The sequence below is a fragment of the Malania oleifera genome, chromosome 10 (genome assembly GCF_029873635.1).
Source record: "Malania oleifera isolate guangnan ecotype guangnan chromosome 10, ASM2987363v1, whole genome shotgun sequence".
Taxonomy (NCBI): domain Eukaryota; kingdom Viridiplantae; phylum Streptophyta; class Magnoliopsida; order Santalales; family Ximeniaceae; genus Malania; species Malania oleifera.
The window spans coordinates 43,889,156-43,903,431 of record NC_080426.1 but is presented as its reverse complement, the minus strand read 5'-3'; the positions used below and the strand labels follow the sequence as shown (position 1 = coordinate 43,903,431).

Here is a 14,276-nt window from a genome sequence, read left to right as displayed (position 1 = left end):
TCAAGCAATTATTATGCGTAAACTGGGATTTTATACCTTGAGCGCTATTGTGACAAGCGTTTCTAATTTTGCACTAAATAAATTCACTTAGTCATCCCTTGTCCTTTTTTGCCTAGGTATGGTTAAATCTACCTAATACCTATCAATTACCTAATCCTAGGTTCTAAGGAGGCAATAGTCTAAAATTTAGGTAATTCGTTTTGGTACTCATTCTTATTTGGGTCCCAAGGGGTTGGTCTTCTTAACTACTCATTCTAACTTTCTTTATTTGCCTCTAGCACCTCTAAATGGGCAAGTGAAATGGATGTGACATTTCCTTTCACAATACAGGCAAGTGTTGTTTGCATGTGAAGGATTTGATTTATTTGCCCTATTTGATGAGACACTAAAATGACCATGAGAATTATAAAAGGAATTATAACCCAAACCTTTTTTGTAAAGACTATTTCTTTGGGTTCCTAAGAGTTTATTAAAGTTTTCTTTTTCTCTTGTGAATTTATAAATGATTTTCCCGTAATCTTCATTTTTCTTTCTCAAGAGGATATTTTCTTTTAAGGTATTTTCAATTTGAAATTTTAAATCTTCAGCATTTGCAATAAACTCTTCATTTGGCCTCTTAAGGAACTAATTTTTTCTTTCAATATGGAACCAAGACAAGGCTCCTTTGGTTTGCATTTTGACAATTTTTCTTCCAAATTTTTGTTCATTCTTTTGATCACAACTAATTCTTCGAATAATTTAGTACGCGTGATCTCTAATTCATCATAGGTAAGTTCATCGTCATCGGAACATACCTCATCTTGTTTGTTAGCCATGAAGTAAGAATGTGCTTCTTCCTCTACTTCATCATCGGTGGAAAGTCCATTGATTTCATCCCAAGTAGTTGCATTTATGACATTATAATCTTCTTGTCGAAATTTTCCTTTGTTTTTGTTCAAGGGACAATTCCTTATTATTTGCTCAACCTTTTTGCAGTTGTAGCACCTAATGCTATCATTTTTGCTTGTTTCCTCTCTTCTAGTTTGCTTACCAAACTATTGTCTCTTTACTAGGAATTTCCTAAATTTTCTTGTGAGTGATTTTATATCATCCTCACTATCCTCATCTTCTTCTAGCATTTCTTTGTATTTTGAACTTAGATGATTTTAATGCAATACCTATATCCTTCATAGGCTTCTCAGGTTCCAAAGTCGTGTTTTTCTTAATTTCATAGGTTATACGTGACCCAATTAACTCATCAAGTGAGACTTTGGTTAGATCATTTGCTTTCTCAATGACAGTTGATTTAGCATGTCATGACTCGGGTAAAGATCGGAGAACTTTTTGTACATTATCCTCCATAAAATAAGTTCTATCAAGTGATTTTAATTCATTTGTAATGTGTGTGAACCGAGTGAACATGAATGTGACTGATTCTCCTTCATCCATTCTAAACATTTCAAATTCTTAAACTAACATGTAAATTTTTGACTTCTTAACTTGAGACATACCTTTATATGTGACCTTGAGCTTATCCCATATTTCTTTTTTGGTTTCGCATATGCAAATGTGATTGTACTCATCATCACTCAATGCACAATAAAGAAAATTCTTTGTTTTAAAATTAAGTTGTGCTAACCTTCTTTCTTTCGTTGAGCTATCTTCTATTAATTTCGGTACTTCTTCGTCTTTATATTTGTTCTTGGCGAAGATAAAGTCTCCATTTGTGATGACCCGCCACATCTCAAGATCATGTGACTGAATGAGGATGGTCATTCTATCCTTCCATGCTAGATAGTTGGTGCCATTGAATCTTGGTGGCCTGTCTACGGATTGTCCTTGGGAAAAAAGTATTCACCATATACTCTATTGATATTTTCACTCTAGAAGTTACTTCGATAATGTAAGTATCTTGCTTTGATACCAATTGTTGGCCCTAGAGTCGAGTCTAAAAGGGGGTGAATGGACTCTTTTGCGTATTTTAGCTTTCCTCTACAAAATAATAATCTTGACAAGATACAAAGGATTATATTACAATATATAGAACGTAAATCATGCACAAGATATAAATTAAAGAGTATGTGGAAGAAAAAATTAACAAACGATATGAACGTAGTTCGACCCTTTGCCAACGTCCACTCCTTGAGATACACTCAAGGATTCTCAATCCACTATCAACCTCCTTCACTGGTGGAGAAGCCTTTACACACAGAACAAATCCCTTTCGCTCACCTAGAGCCTTTCAGCAAAGTTCACCAAGAACCCTTACAATTTGGTTCACCAAGAACCTTCACATGGGAACTAATCCCTATTGCTCACAAAGAGCCCAAACAAGGGAACCAATCCCTATTGCTCACAAAGAGCCCAGAGAAGGGAACCAATCCCTTTAATACTTGGTTCACAAAGAACCCTTATAAGATGAAAATGAATTACAAAAAAAGCTCCTTGAATGAGCAGATATTTGATACAATAAAATCCTCACACTAATTTCTCAAAGTAATGAATCACAACAAGGATTAGAGAGCAAGAGAGATAGTGAGAACTTGAGATGATGAACTAAATGCAAAATGCTTGTGAATGATATTCAGAAGATGTCAATCACTAAGATCCATCTTTAAACAAGTCTCTATACTTGTAGGTATAGGGAAATTGGACTACTAGCAATTTTATGGTCGTTGACCTAGAAAAATAATTTTTTACTTTGAAAACTAGTTGTTTATAGTCGTTGTGTGCAAAATCCTGATGCAAACCATTGACAGATTCCCCCAAACAATCGACGGTTTTCAAAAATCGTGGACGATTTGCTTAAACCATGGACGGTTTCCTCCAAGCCAAAATCCAATTAACTTTCTGCCTAAAACTATTGATGCACCTGGCCAAAGCGTTGACGGTTTGCCCTGTTTCTACATGACCTTGATTTTAAGGTGCATGAATGAGGTTTAAACCCAACCGGAACCAAGTCTTTAAAAGATTACAATACTAAGATGATTTAAAACTTGTCCCATATTAAAATACATTTGAGTATAGGATATTTTTATCAAACTCTTTGTTTTGTATTTGAAAACCATGAATATTAAACCTATGATTTAGTGAAGTCCTATATTTTCTTATGAACTAGTATGCATATGCAATTTTCTCAACTCTTACTCAATAAACATGTGTGGAACAGAACTACAAGAGTTATAACAAATACTACCTCAAACACTCCCCATTACATATGATTCTACATTAGCTTCTATTGGTATGTGCTTAAGATCTCTCGATTGAGTGTCCTCTTGATCTTTGCCTATTTGAGTGTCCACTCGATCTTTTCTTATGAGAATGTTCGTTTGGTCTTTACAAAAAACTCGTATTTGTGTGATTTTGCCACTTATACCTGCCACAACTTAGTATGTAAAAATTAGTTTAACTAAGAACCACTTACGGGTTGTTATCATCAAAATACGACAATTAGGATCATGTAGCCACTTAGGCTAACATTTTCTTTATATATTTTAAAGTAATACAAAAAAATTATTTTCTAATTAATCAAAGTCTAATACATTAGAATCTAATGGAATTTCTAAACATTGAAATTATTGGATTGCCGCACTAAGTATACGATTTTATGTTTTTCGTAGGTCTTTACTATTTCCTTAGGGCTGGTCTAAATGGCAACAAGCTCAAGTAGTGTTTCAGTGATTGTGTTGTTATACATGGGGGGAATTATTACAGGAGTAGATGATGTTAATTATAGTATTAAGCCTGTTCGAGGAATTCAAATTGGAAATAGGGCAAAATTAAACAAATTGTATGCAAAGATATACAAATATTTACATATTGATCCAAACCAGTATGCTTTGCGGGTGACCGCAAGATATCCTATGTGGGGGTTAAATGATACAGTACTCTGTGAGGTTGTTTCTATAATAGATGACTATAGTATGCGCATTTTTTTGAATGCACATCGCTTCGGCACGAATATTTTAACTGTGCAGTTATATGTGGAGACCATTCCTCAAATATCAAATTTGGAATTGGTGTCGCCAAGGATAGGCATACGGAGACGCCTGGGGAACAAGTGGCTGAAGTGGAAGAAGACACCCAACCAACACCTCATTACGAAATGACTATGTGTGGTATGGATGAGCAGCACAAAAGTGTGGAGTTTGGTGAGGATGATTTGATTGCTGTGGATTTGAGTGAAGGTCTAGGATCGCCGTTCTAGCCGCCGACGTATGAAATGCCTATTTATCACACGGATGAACAGTCCCGACGCGCTGAAGTTCCTGCTAATTTGTACGCCATTGCGAACATTACTTTAGATGAGGGGATGAACATTACGAATGTTATTTATTTAGAAGATGAGGAAAATGACGAGCAAGAAACTACTGAAGGGTAAAATGAGTTCGCCGATGATGTGAATCCACCCCCCTTGTGAAACGAATGATGACATCTACAGCGCACAGTTTATGGATGAACCTCCAATGTATGCTCAAATTGATGTTGAAGCTGCAGATTTATCATGCCAGGAGGAGCTCCTTATACAAGTGACTTGTTAGGATAAGTCATCCAAGCTATGTAAAGGGATGATCTTCGGGTCTAAGGATTAGTTGATAACTGCGGTGCGGATTTATCACGCTCGAATGCACCATGACTTCTACGTGGTGTAGTCTAACCCACAGTTATGGGTTGCTAAAAATAAGGAAGAGTTTGAGTGCAGATGGAGATTGAGTGCAATGTTTCGGAAGAAACACAATTTATTTGAAATCACTCAATATCATGGTCGGCACATGTGTTTGAATCAACTGCTATCGCAGGATCATAACCAAATTACATCATCCCTAATTTGTAAGGAGTTAGTGAATATGATTAGGGGAGATGCGTCTACATCAATCGCTATGTTGAAATAATTTATAGATTGTTGCTTCGACTATTCTATCTTGTATAAAATGGTGTGGTTGGGCAAATAGAAGGTCATTACTCAAGTCTTCGGCAATTGAGAGATCTCATATCAAACCTTACCGAAGTGAATGGAAGCGATGTGCGTGTACAATCTTGGTACTGTAGTAAAGTGGAGATGGAAGTTCATATACGTAAGCCTCATTTTATAAAATATGTTATTACCTTATATTATTTGATTTAATTTGTGAAAGTATTCAACTTTTCCATTTTGCAACATCGATCTAGGGGCGAGTGATCATTTTGTTTTGACGTTGATCGATCAACACCAGTCCACCCAAGCATGCACCGATGGTTAGGGGTGTACACGGTTCGGTTCGGTTCAATTTTTGCCAAAACCGCCAACCGAACCGAACTCCTCAGTTTTCAAAATGACTGAACTGAAACCACCGTAAACCGTCGGTTTATGAACAAACCAAACCGTGAACTTTGCGGTTCGGTTCGGTTATTTTTGGTTTTACTAAATTTTGAACTATCAAACAACTTGAACCCAAGTTGGGCTACATCAACAGGCCATAGCCCATTATATAACTCCTAGGCCAAGGCTTTAATTGCAAAGCCAAAACATGCCGAAAGTAGGATCCAAATAAAATATATAAGGTGGGGATACTTGTTTTCTTCCCATTTCCAACCAATGTGGGACACAGGAAGAAAGCACCCTCTCCTTCTCTACCTCTGCCTGTCTATGCTTTCTTCCTTTGTCTGTACCTCCCTCTCTACCTTTGCCTGTCTCTGCTTTCTTCCCTTTCTTGTGGTTCCTGCTCTTGCATCTTTCTTCTCTCTGGTTTTCTGCATGAGAAGGTTGCCGCCCACCGGGAAAGGCTGCAGGCTAGATTGTTCGGCGAGGCTATCTCGTCGGAGTTCATGGAGTTGGAGTCATCGAACATGTCGGCGGCAGATTTGAAGGCCCAAATGGTGTCAAGCTTGGAAAGAAAAATCTGGTGTTGAATGTTGATTACCCAGATCTGAGGATGCAAACAGTTTCGGGACTGGTTAGAGTCCATTCCAGATCGAAGATGGAGATTGATAATTAAACCTAGATTAACAATTCCGACTTTGGTAGGCGGTAGCCATGTTGGATTCGGAGTTGGTTTCTCGCCGGTGACTGGCGATCCAACAGGCAGCATGATTAGTATTATATAAAATTATACAATTATTATTTATTAATTCGGTTTTCAGTTTTTTCGGCTCGGTTTTTGATTTTTCAGTAATTTTTGTACACCCCCACCGATGGTCATGCAGAGCCCCTTATACTATCAAGGGGGGACATAATTTTCTGAGCACTTTTTTGATGTGGATGACCGCATCACTTATGGGTTCGCACGACATGATTCTACGACATATACCAGATTGGCCATATCCAATTGGATTGACATTTAGTGATGGTCTTCGTGAAGCGATGGAGGTCGGAAACATATACGTTCCATGTGCTGCATGGTGAGGTGACAATCACGTTATAAGACGTAGTGATTTTGTTTGGACTACCCATTGATGGAAGACCCGTCATTGGTCATACATTCGAACTAGCAGATGGTGAGGTAGACCACCAAGGATGATTGACACTGCGCCGTATGTGCCACCAGTTGTTAGGAGTTGTGCCACCTGACACTGCGATGCACGGTTCCTACATCCACATGCGATATCTACATGAGAAGTTTAGTCGTTTACTAGTAGATACCAATGATCATACGATTGTATTTTTCACACAAGCCCACATTTTGTACTTGATATATAGGACTTTATTTTGCGATATGTCGGGCAGTTACGCCCATCTATTGTTCCTCCCACTGTTAGAGGACCTTACGCAGATTAGTTCGTACAGTTGGAGATTTGCGACTTTGGTGTGGCTGTACAAAGAGATGTGCTGCGCCACACACTTGTCGAGGAGGGAGATCTCTGGTCCTCTACGTTTACTTTAGATCTGGGCATAGGAGAGATGCCCCTCCTTAGCTCTTTCACGCCTGAGTATGCTGTAGATTGCGAGGGATGTAGACAATCGTCTAATTGAGTGATTACCACTGGCATACTGGTTGGTAACAACTTCTGTTATAATGGAGTTGTACTCTATAACATATGAAGTAGTAATTACTGCTTGGTTACATTCTAATATTTATGTTTTCATTTTGTACATATGGAGGGATGACATGAGGGCTTCGTCAGTTGAGCAACATACATTGCTTTGGTACAGGTTTGAGTTGGACATGAGCTGAGAGCATGAATTATTTTATTCATGAATCATAGTTTAAGTTCATAGCACATAATCTGTTTTTTCTATAGCAAATATGTATAGTTCACTTAACTTTTTTTTTTTTGTTTATGTGTAGTTCACATGGAGGTCGTACACTGATGAGATTATAATTGACTCACTCGCCGATTATCACGTCGGGAGTGACTTGTGGGGTAGCTCAAGTGTCACTCATATGTTTTCATATTGTGGAGTGGTATCTCCCTGATCGAGTTTTGTGTCAGTTTGGCTATCGACAAGGCATTCTCGACCCCTTCTCCACATCGGGGGTACATCTTCATGGGTATGGCCTCCATATAGTTAATGGACGCAGTTAAGGGGCGACCCTAGGATGACTTTCCATAGGATGTATGGTAGGATCGGAGAGAGCATATCCACGTCCTAGTGTAGCTGGAGGAAGGTCCTTTGCGTCTGGATGACCTATACTTCAGGTGGTATAAGTCCATCACATGAAGCTTCGTGGGCAGGGCTGCAGCTATATATATGAGCCTCGTAAGTAGACATTAACCCACACAATGTAATTCTATTATGTGGATTTTATGATGTGAATGTACTAACTAAATTTTGTTCTATATTGCAGATTGACATATTGGAGGAGGTAGATCTAATCTCTCCAGATCCTGCAATACAAAGATTGGTGAGGTCTATATTGAGGATTGTCCACAAGGATGGACGGCGGGTACATGTACCTCGACCTCACTTGCCTACACGAGGAGGTCGAGCTACTCCAATACGAGGAGGATATGCTCTGCGTGTGGATTGTGGTTCACAGAGCCATTATGGTGAATTGCACGGTGAGCTTCCTATTGTGCAAAGTGAGGACGTGTTTGACCCATCAACACCATATGCATGTTCAACAAAAGTTGATATTGTCGATCTATCTAGTAGCATAACGTATGTTGGAGATGTTTCTTCATCCTCCATACCTTTAGGTTTGAGTACCTTGTATGGCTCTTCTACCACCCCATCCATGTCATTTCTGTTAGATGTCGGTCTAGATGCTGAGGACGTGGATGCACCAGTTATACCACCTCATTCCTATCTAAAATCATTATATGAGTTATCTCCCTATCCGCTTCATATGGATGATGATGCAGTACCTCAGGGCAGAGATGGTAGACCTACGGAATGATGATGAGGCAGGAGACCAGATGGAGATGGCCGGTAAGGAGAGGGCGGACGTATAATTGGGGATGTTTATTTGTTGCTTCCTAATATATATATGTAATTGGAAAATACTACTTGCATAGTATCAATATATGGAGTTGTGTATAAAACTTGTGAAAATACTGTTATCGATTGCCAATGAAAATTGTTTTCTTTCAACAGGTGTAAGCATGAATGGGTATACTCGATTTTAAGAGGAGACTCTGCCAAAAGTTTTACAGTAATTCGATGTAGTGTGAATATAAACAATTGTGTATGAAAGTTGTGAAAGTATTGTTATCAATTGCCAATGAAAATTGTTTTTCTTTGAATAGGAGCAAAATGGATTGATATACTTGATTTTAAAAGGAGATTCTATCGAAATTTTTACAGTAATTCGATCTAGGGTGAATGTGTACAGTTCTGTATGAAAGCTGACAAAATACTTTTATCGATTGTCAATGACAATTATATATAATATTTTATTTTGTTTGATTATAAGCCCTGATGAAGCGATGTGATATTCCTAAACTAAATTTGATGTCATGAATGTGTTGGATTTCATGAAAATAAAATGTTTTTTCAAGATAGGCACATGATGCTTGGTTTTGGTTTTGATTTTCATGATAATGTATGTGTGAAAAACAATGCAAATGAAATGATATATGAAAACACTAATCTTAAACTAAACTAGATGCAAGTAACAATTCTATGCAAATGCAAATGTTAGACTTGATGTTAATGATTTACTTAATTCAGATGAGATTAAACTTAACTGTTATTCTTGAACTATACCTCATGTAATGGATGAATTAAGTGTAACATAGAAATGCAATTTTAATTTAAAAAAAGGGTTTTTCAAGTAGTTCATAAGAAAACCATGCTCACTGAAGTCTGCTGTCCCAAGTTGACCTGTGAAGGCACATTAGCCTTGAATTTTGGAATTGGATGATTTATTATATTTTTTTGAAATTTGGGACTTTGATTTGCAAAATGAATGCCTACTTGATGCAATGCATGTATGTTAACATTTAAGGATTGAACTAAAATTTCAAGTAGTATGAGTTTCCTGGATCAAAAGAAAAAAGCGGTGACCTAGTAGCATAATCTAAATATGAGGTGCTTCGATTTTTCACTCTAGTGTAAGGCAACAAGCTATAACAATTTAAATCCATCTTCTCATAATAGCTTGATGTTGGAAACTCAGACTCCTTTTGCCCCAATGTATATCTTCTTAGGTTATTGTTATAAAATGATCTATATAGTTAGACCCTTGCATCAAAACCTTCATTTCCTTATCTTGGCAAGACTTGTGTTCTCATGTAGTTAGGGCATCTTCTTACTTATTCGATGAACTCGGCAAACCAAATAACATGTGATTGCTTTTAATCTCTCAAATGAACACTTCCCATCATAACTAATTGAACACTTCGAAATACTAATTTTTGTTGACTCTTGGCTGCCTAATTCTTTATTCAAATGACAAAAAAATTGTAACCAATATTAAATATTTATTTTTGAATATTATTTATAAGTAAATAGTTTGAAAGCTAGCCTTTTTGTCTAAGACACCACCACCAACAATAATAAAAAACAACCATGCCTTAAATCCTAGTTGGTGACGTCTGGGGTCAGTTACATGAATCCTTTGTTACCACTGCAACAACTAGTTTAATTTTGTTGATTTAGTTAGGTTGTCACATTCTTCCTTTCGTGTATGTAGTTTGAATTTTTTTAAAAAATAAATGTTGGTGGACTCTCTATCATTATTATTATTATTATTATTATTTCATATTTTGGTAGTTTGAAATGACAAAATTATTTGTACATAGTTTGGTCACAAGATTAAATTTTACATTATTTCATGACAATATTTATTGAATGTTATTCACTATAAACTAAAACTGTATTTTCAACACGTTAAAATATAATGAAATTACTCATTTTTCAAGTTTTGGAACACACTCATTGTGTTTGAAAGCAATAAAACGATTTAGAAATTAAAAATTAAAATTATTTTTTTAAATTATTAGACGTTACAGGAGGCATGCAAAAAATGTTGGTCAGCATTTTTTTAGGACAAGTCAAATCAAATCAAATGGAGAAATAAAGTCCTTTCAAAATTTTCATAAATATTTTTAAATAAATTACAACTAAATACGGGAAAAACTCAGAACAAAAAACAAAAAAGTTGATAAAGAAAAAAAATTCAGTGTTGTGTCAGTGCTGGATTGGTAGATAAGGCAGAATACATCCAAACTAAAAAAAAAAACAAAAACCAATTAGGGAATGACACACACACTCTCTCTCTCTCTCTCGCTCTCTCTCACACGCACACACGCACACACTCAGCTCTTCTTGAAATCATTGGTTTTTAGTGTGATGTTCTGAAGACCCTGTTATGCAGTAAGGGAACGGCGGACGGGCGGGTCTTTGGCACCGCCGGCAACGCGGCTTTGAGGAGGACCACGAAAAGCAAGTTCGCTGTGGTATTTCTGGCTAAACCTCCGGCACTGCTACATACGCGACTTGTGGGAAGATCGCGAGGTACGAGTTTCAGTTCTCACGACTGAGCCATAGCGACTTGTTGACCGGCTGCTGGGAGCTGCCCACGTTCGATACATCAACTGTTTCCTCTTCGACGTAACGTCCACTCGAGTAACATCCACGCTTATATATATATAATTTTATTTCCCGTATTGAAAGCCGGCTAATTTCAGGCAGTATCGTCAAAAGAAGGTCAGATGTTTTGTCTTCCGTGGTAGCAGGCTTCATATGTGCATTTCATAATTCTTCTGAGAAATTTTAGGCTCAAATTCAATTTCCGGAAGGGACGGTTTCATATTTCACCATTTCGCAATCTGGGTTTCCGTCCAACTCCCGGAAAAATGAGTCTTCTGTCAATTCCAGTTGCAAACCACACTGCCGGTCTTCTAATGTTCTCAGCTTCCGCCCAAATTTTCAGCCCTTTCTCACCAACCCATCAATACTCTGGACTTGATTTCAACTCGAGTGTAAAGTCTGGATGTAGCACATCGCTCAAGAGGATAACTAAATCGCGCACTGCTTTAAGAAGCCATGGTGGTTGGATAGGTGTCAGATGCGAAGTGGGTTTGCACAAAAAAGACAATGGGTTCTATATGAGGAGGTGCGTGGAGCTTGCAAGGAAGGCAATTGGGTATACGAGCCCCAATCCCTTGGTGGGTTGCGTCATCGTGAGAGACGGCAAGGTTGTCGGTGAAGGGTTTCACCCAAAAGCTGGGCAGCCACATGCGGAGGTAACTCCATCTTTGTCCTTTTTGAAATTTTGGTTTTGTTTGGTTGCTGAGAAAATGAGTGGAAGGATTTCGATTGAAGACTGCATGTTTTATGGTCCTATGGTTTCCGCTGAACTTAAAATTCGCGCTTGCTGTCTTCAGGTGGAGAGTTTTTTTCTTTTTTTTTATGGGTGATCTCAGATTAAAGATTTTAATTTATTGTCTCTGTCAATCTTTTCTTTACTCCCACTTTAAAGACTCTGTTCAGTTTAAATTTTTCCCCATAAATTTCTGTAAGTAATGTAGTGTTTAGAAACATTTTGTTTTCTCCATCCGTTCAAATTGTGTCTTGTGGGAAAAATGACACATTCGTGCTTAATATGTTCAAAGCCCCTTCCATTTTAGGAGCTAACAGTTAGTTAACTTATGTATGATTTTATAAGCCATAAAACACTTCTATTATTCTAATTTTCCCACATTTTTTAACAACCAATTACAGGGATCATATGAAAAGACAAAAAATGAAGAAGAGAGAACTAGTTCACAATATGAATTCTTTATAGTTTAATTCATCTCCGTAAAAGGGTTGCATAATAGTACCATGAGCATTTTGTCTATCAGTACAAATTGCGTCTTGTAGAATTTTTATTTTTAGTAACTGTTTGCTTAACACTTAAGTGCTTTTTTATATTGGGAGCAAACACTTAACCTATTTATGATTTGTAAGTCAAAAGGAATTCCATCATGCTAATGTCTGATGTCTCGGATATGCAGGTTTTTGCTTTGAGAAATGCTGGAGAATTGGCCGAGAATGCAACGGCATATGTTAGCTTGGAACCATGTAATCATTATGGGAGAACTCCGCCCTGCACTGAAGCATTGATTAAGGCCAAAGTGAAAAAGGTGGTGATTGGGATGGTGGATCCAAACCCAATTGTGGCCTCAACGGGATTGGATAGGCTGAGAGGTGCAGGAGTTGATGTGACTGTGGGTGTTGAGGAAGAATTGTGCAAGAAACTTAACGAGGCCTATATCCATCAAATGTTCACAGGGAAGCCGTTTGTGACACTGAGGTAACTGATCATATTCTTTTTATTGTAGGAAGAAGGCAACCCATGGACCACATTGGTGTGTGGAGTTGGTTAAGAGTGTTACTTTTTTCTTTTTGTTTTTATGAGTCATTGATTGTTATATGGTTTGCTTAAATTTTCCATACTACTCATTTCTCTCTTTGTTATAGTCTGGCTTTAAATTCACTTGCAAAGTAGGTAGAGATCAACTTCTATTCTCAGGAAACTACACTATAAAGAATTCTCCTCAAGTGTCTCTTGCTGACCTGCAGATACTCGCTGTCAGTTAATGGCCACTTTCTAGACCAGCTTGGGGAAGGAGTTGCTGAGGCTGGTGGATACTACTCACAATTACTAAAGGAGTATGATGCAATTATTGTTTCTCCTACATCCTATACAGAGACATTTTCATTTCCTGCATCCAAAGAACCTGGAGCCAATCAGCCTTTTCAAATATTAATATCAAGAAATTCTAGTTCCCCTGTCCAAATCCCTGCTCTCATAAGAGAGGCTACTTCTAAGTTGATTGTATTCACAGATAAAGATATTGCTGTGGATCCAGAAACAACTGAAGGGGGTGTTGAAACAGTTATTTTAGATCGGATAAATTTGAATGCAATTCTGGAACACTGTAAGCGGCTTGGACTGTGTAGTGTTTTGCTAGATTTAAGGGGGAATTTTGGCAATTTGGAAAAGCTTCTTAAAGAGGGTATTGAGCAAAATCTGTTACAAAAAGTTGTTATGGAAGTCTTGCCACTTTGGGATGATAGTGTAGGTGGAAGTTCATTTTTGGCACTTGAGAATCTGGGAAGAAGGATAAAAGTAAAACAGTTACAATCAAAAACTTTTGGGCAGAGCATTGTTCTTGAGGGATACTTTTGATGCAACTAAAACAGAAACGTTGTGACAAAATTTCTATTAAAACATATTATGGTTTGAGCTGTGAGTTTTCAGCTGTTCAAGGCCATCGAGATATCTAACATTATTTTCGGCTTGCAAGGAGAGGAGAAGGGTACCAAGTGGGAGATCGTGACCATAACTTATGTTTCCTTTGTTTTCTTGCGATGAAATGATGGAATAGCCATCTGCTTTGAGCTTTTTCTTTTCCCTGTATTTTCGGAAAAGGTAATTTTGTCTTGAGAATTTTCATGAGTTTGAGGAAGCACTCTCCTAATTGTGAACTGATAATGGTTTGACCTGTTTGTACATGGTGAATGTAAAATGCCCATTGCATGACTGCGTGGATGGTCATGTTGAAAAATGTATTTTGAACTTGCCTTTGTATTACATAATAAACTTTCACTAGGCCAATTTGTTTGCTACATTGAAAATCAATATTCAAGTTTGTTCATTTAAATAATTTTACTATTCTGCTGCTAGTTGTTTCTTCTTTTTAGCTTTTTCTGCTGTCATTTAATTGGAATATAAAATAATGTACATTACAGCCCTGTTTAGATCTTGGAATTTATGAGGGGAAGGAAAAGAAATCATTGAGGAAATCCATTTGGGACATCGGTTGCAGAAGATAATTAGAGGAAAAGAAAATAGAGAGAAACAACAACGGCAACAAGAAGCCTTAAGTCCCACTAGGTGGGTGTGGTCGGCTACATGAATCATTTTCCTCCAATTCACCTGATC

The 14,276-nt window shown here is 37.4% G+C and overlaps 1 protein-coding gene across 2 annotated transcripts; it reads left to right on the top strand.

Annotated features, from left to right (window-relative positions):
• The first annotated feature begins 10,536 nt into the window (after positions 1–10,536).
• On the top strand, positions 10,537–13,973 carry LOC131166424 (riboflavin biosynthesis protein PYRD, chloroplastic). 2 transcript variants are annotated; one of them, XM_058124960.1, is made up of 4 exons: positions 10,639–11,050; positions 11,277–11,589; positions 12,343–12,641; positions 12,911–13,973. In XM_058124960.1, exons 2-4 carry the CDS (start codon positions 11,452–11,454, stop codon positions 13,518–13,520), a joined length of 1,047 nt encoding a protein of 348 aa, XP_057980943.1. In that variant the 5' UTR covers positions 10,639–11,050; positions 11,277–11,451; the 3' UTR covers positions 13,521–13,973. The 2 variants fall into 2 exon arrangements, with proteins under 2 accessions (XP_057980942.1, XP_057980943.1); XM_058124959.1 differs by having other exon boundaries at positions 10,537–11,589.
• Positions 13,974–14,276: the final 303 nt, after the last annotated feature.

What these genes read in the sequence shown, in the direction of transcription:
- LOC131166424 (XM_058124959.1), top strand. Translation starts at nt 11,200, where the DNA reads ATGAGTCTTCTGTCAATTCCAGTTGCAAACCACACTGCCGGTCTTCTA. An exon ending in CTGGGCAGCCACATGCGGAG is followed by an intron (nt 11,590 to 12,342) that starts GTAACTCCATCT and finishes TCGGATATGCAG; the next exon opens with GTTTTTGCTTTGAGAAATGC. An exon ending in AAGCCGTTTGTGACACTGAG is followed by an intron (nt 12,642 to 12,910) that starts GTAACTGATCAT and finishes GCTGACCTGCAG; the next exon opens with ATACTCGCTGTCAGTTAATG.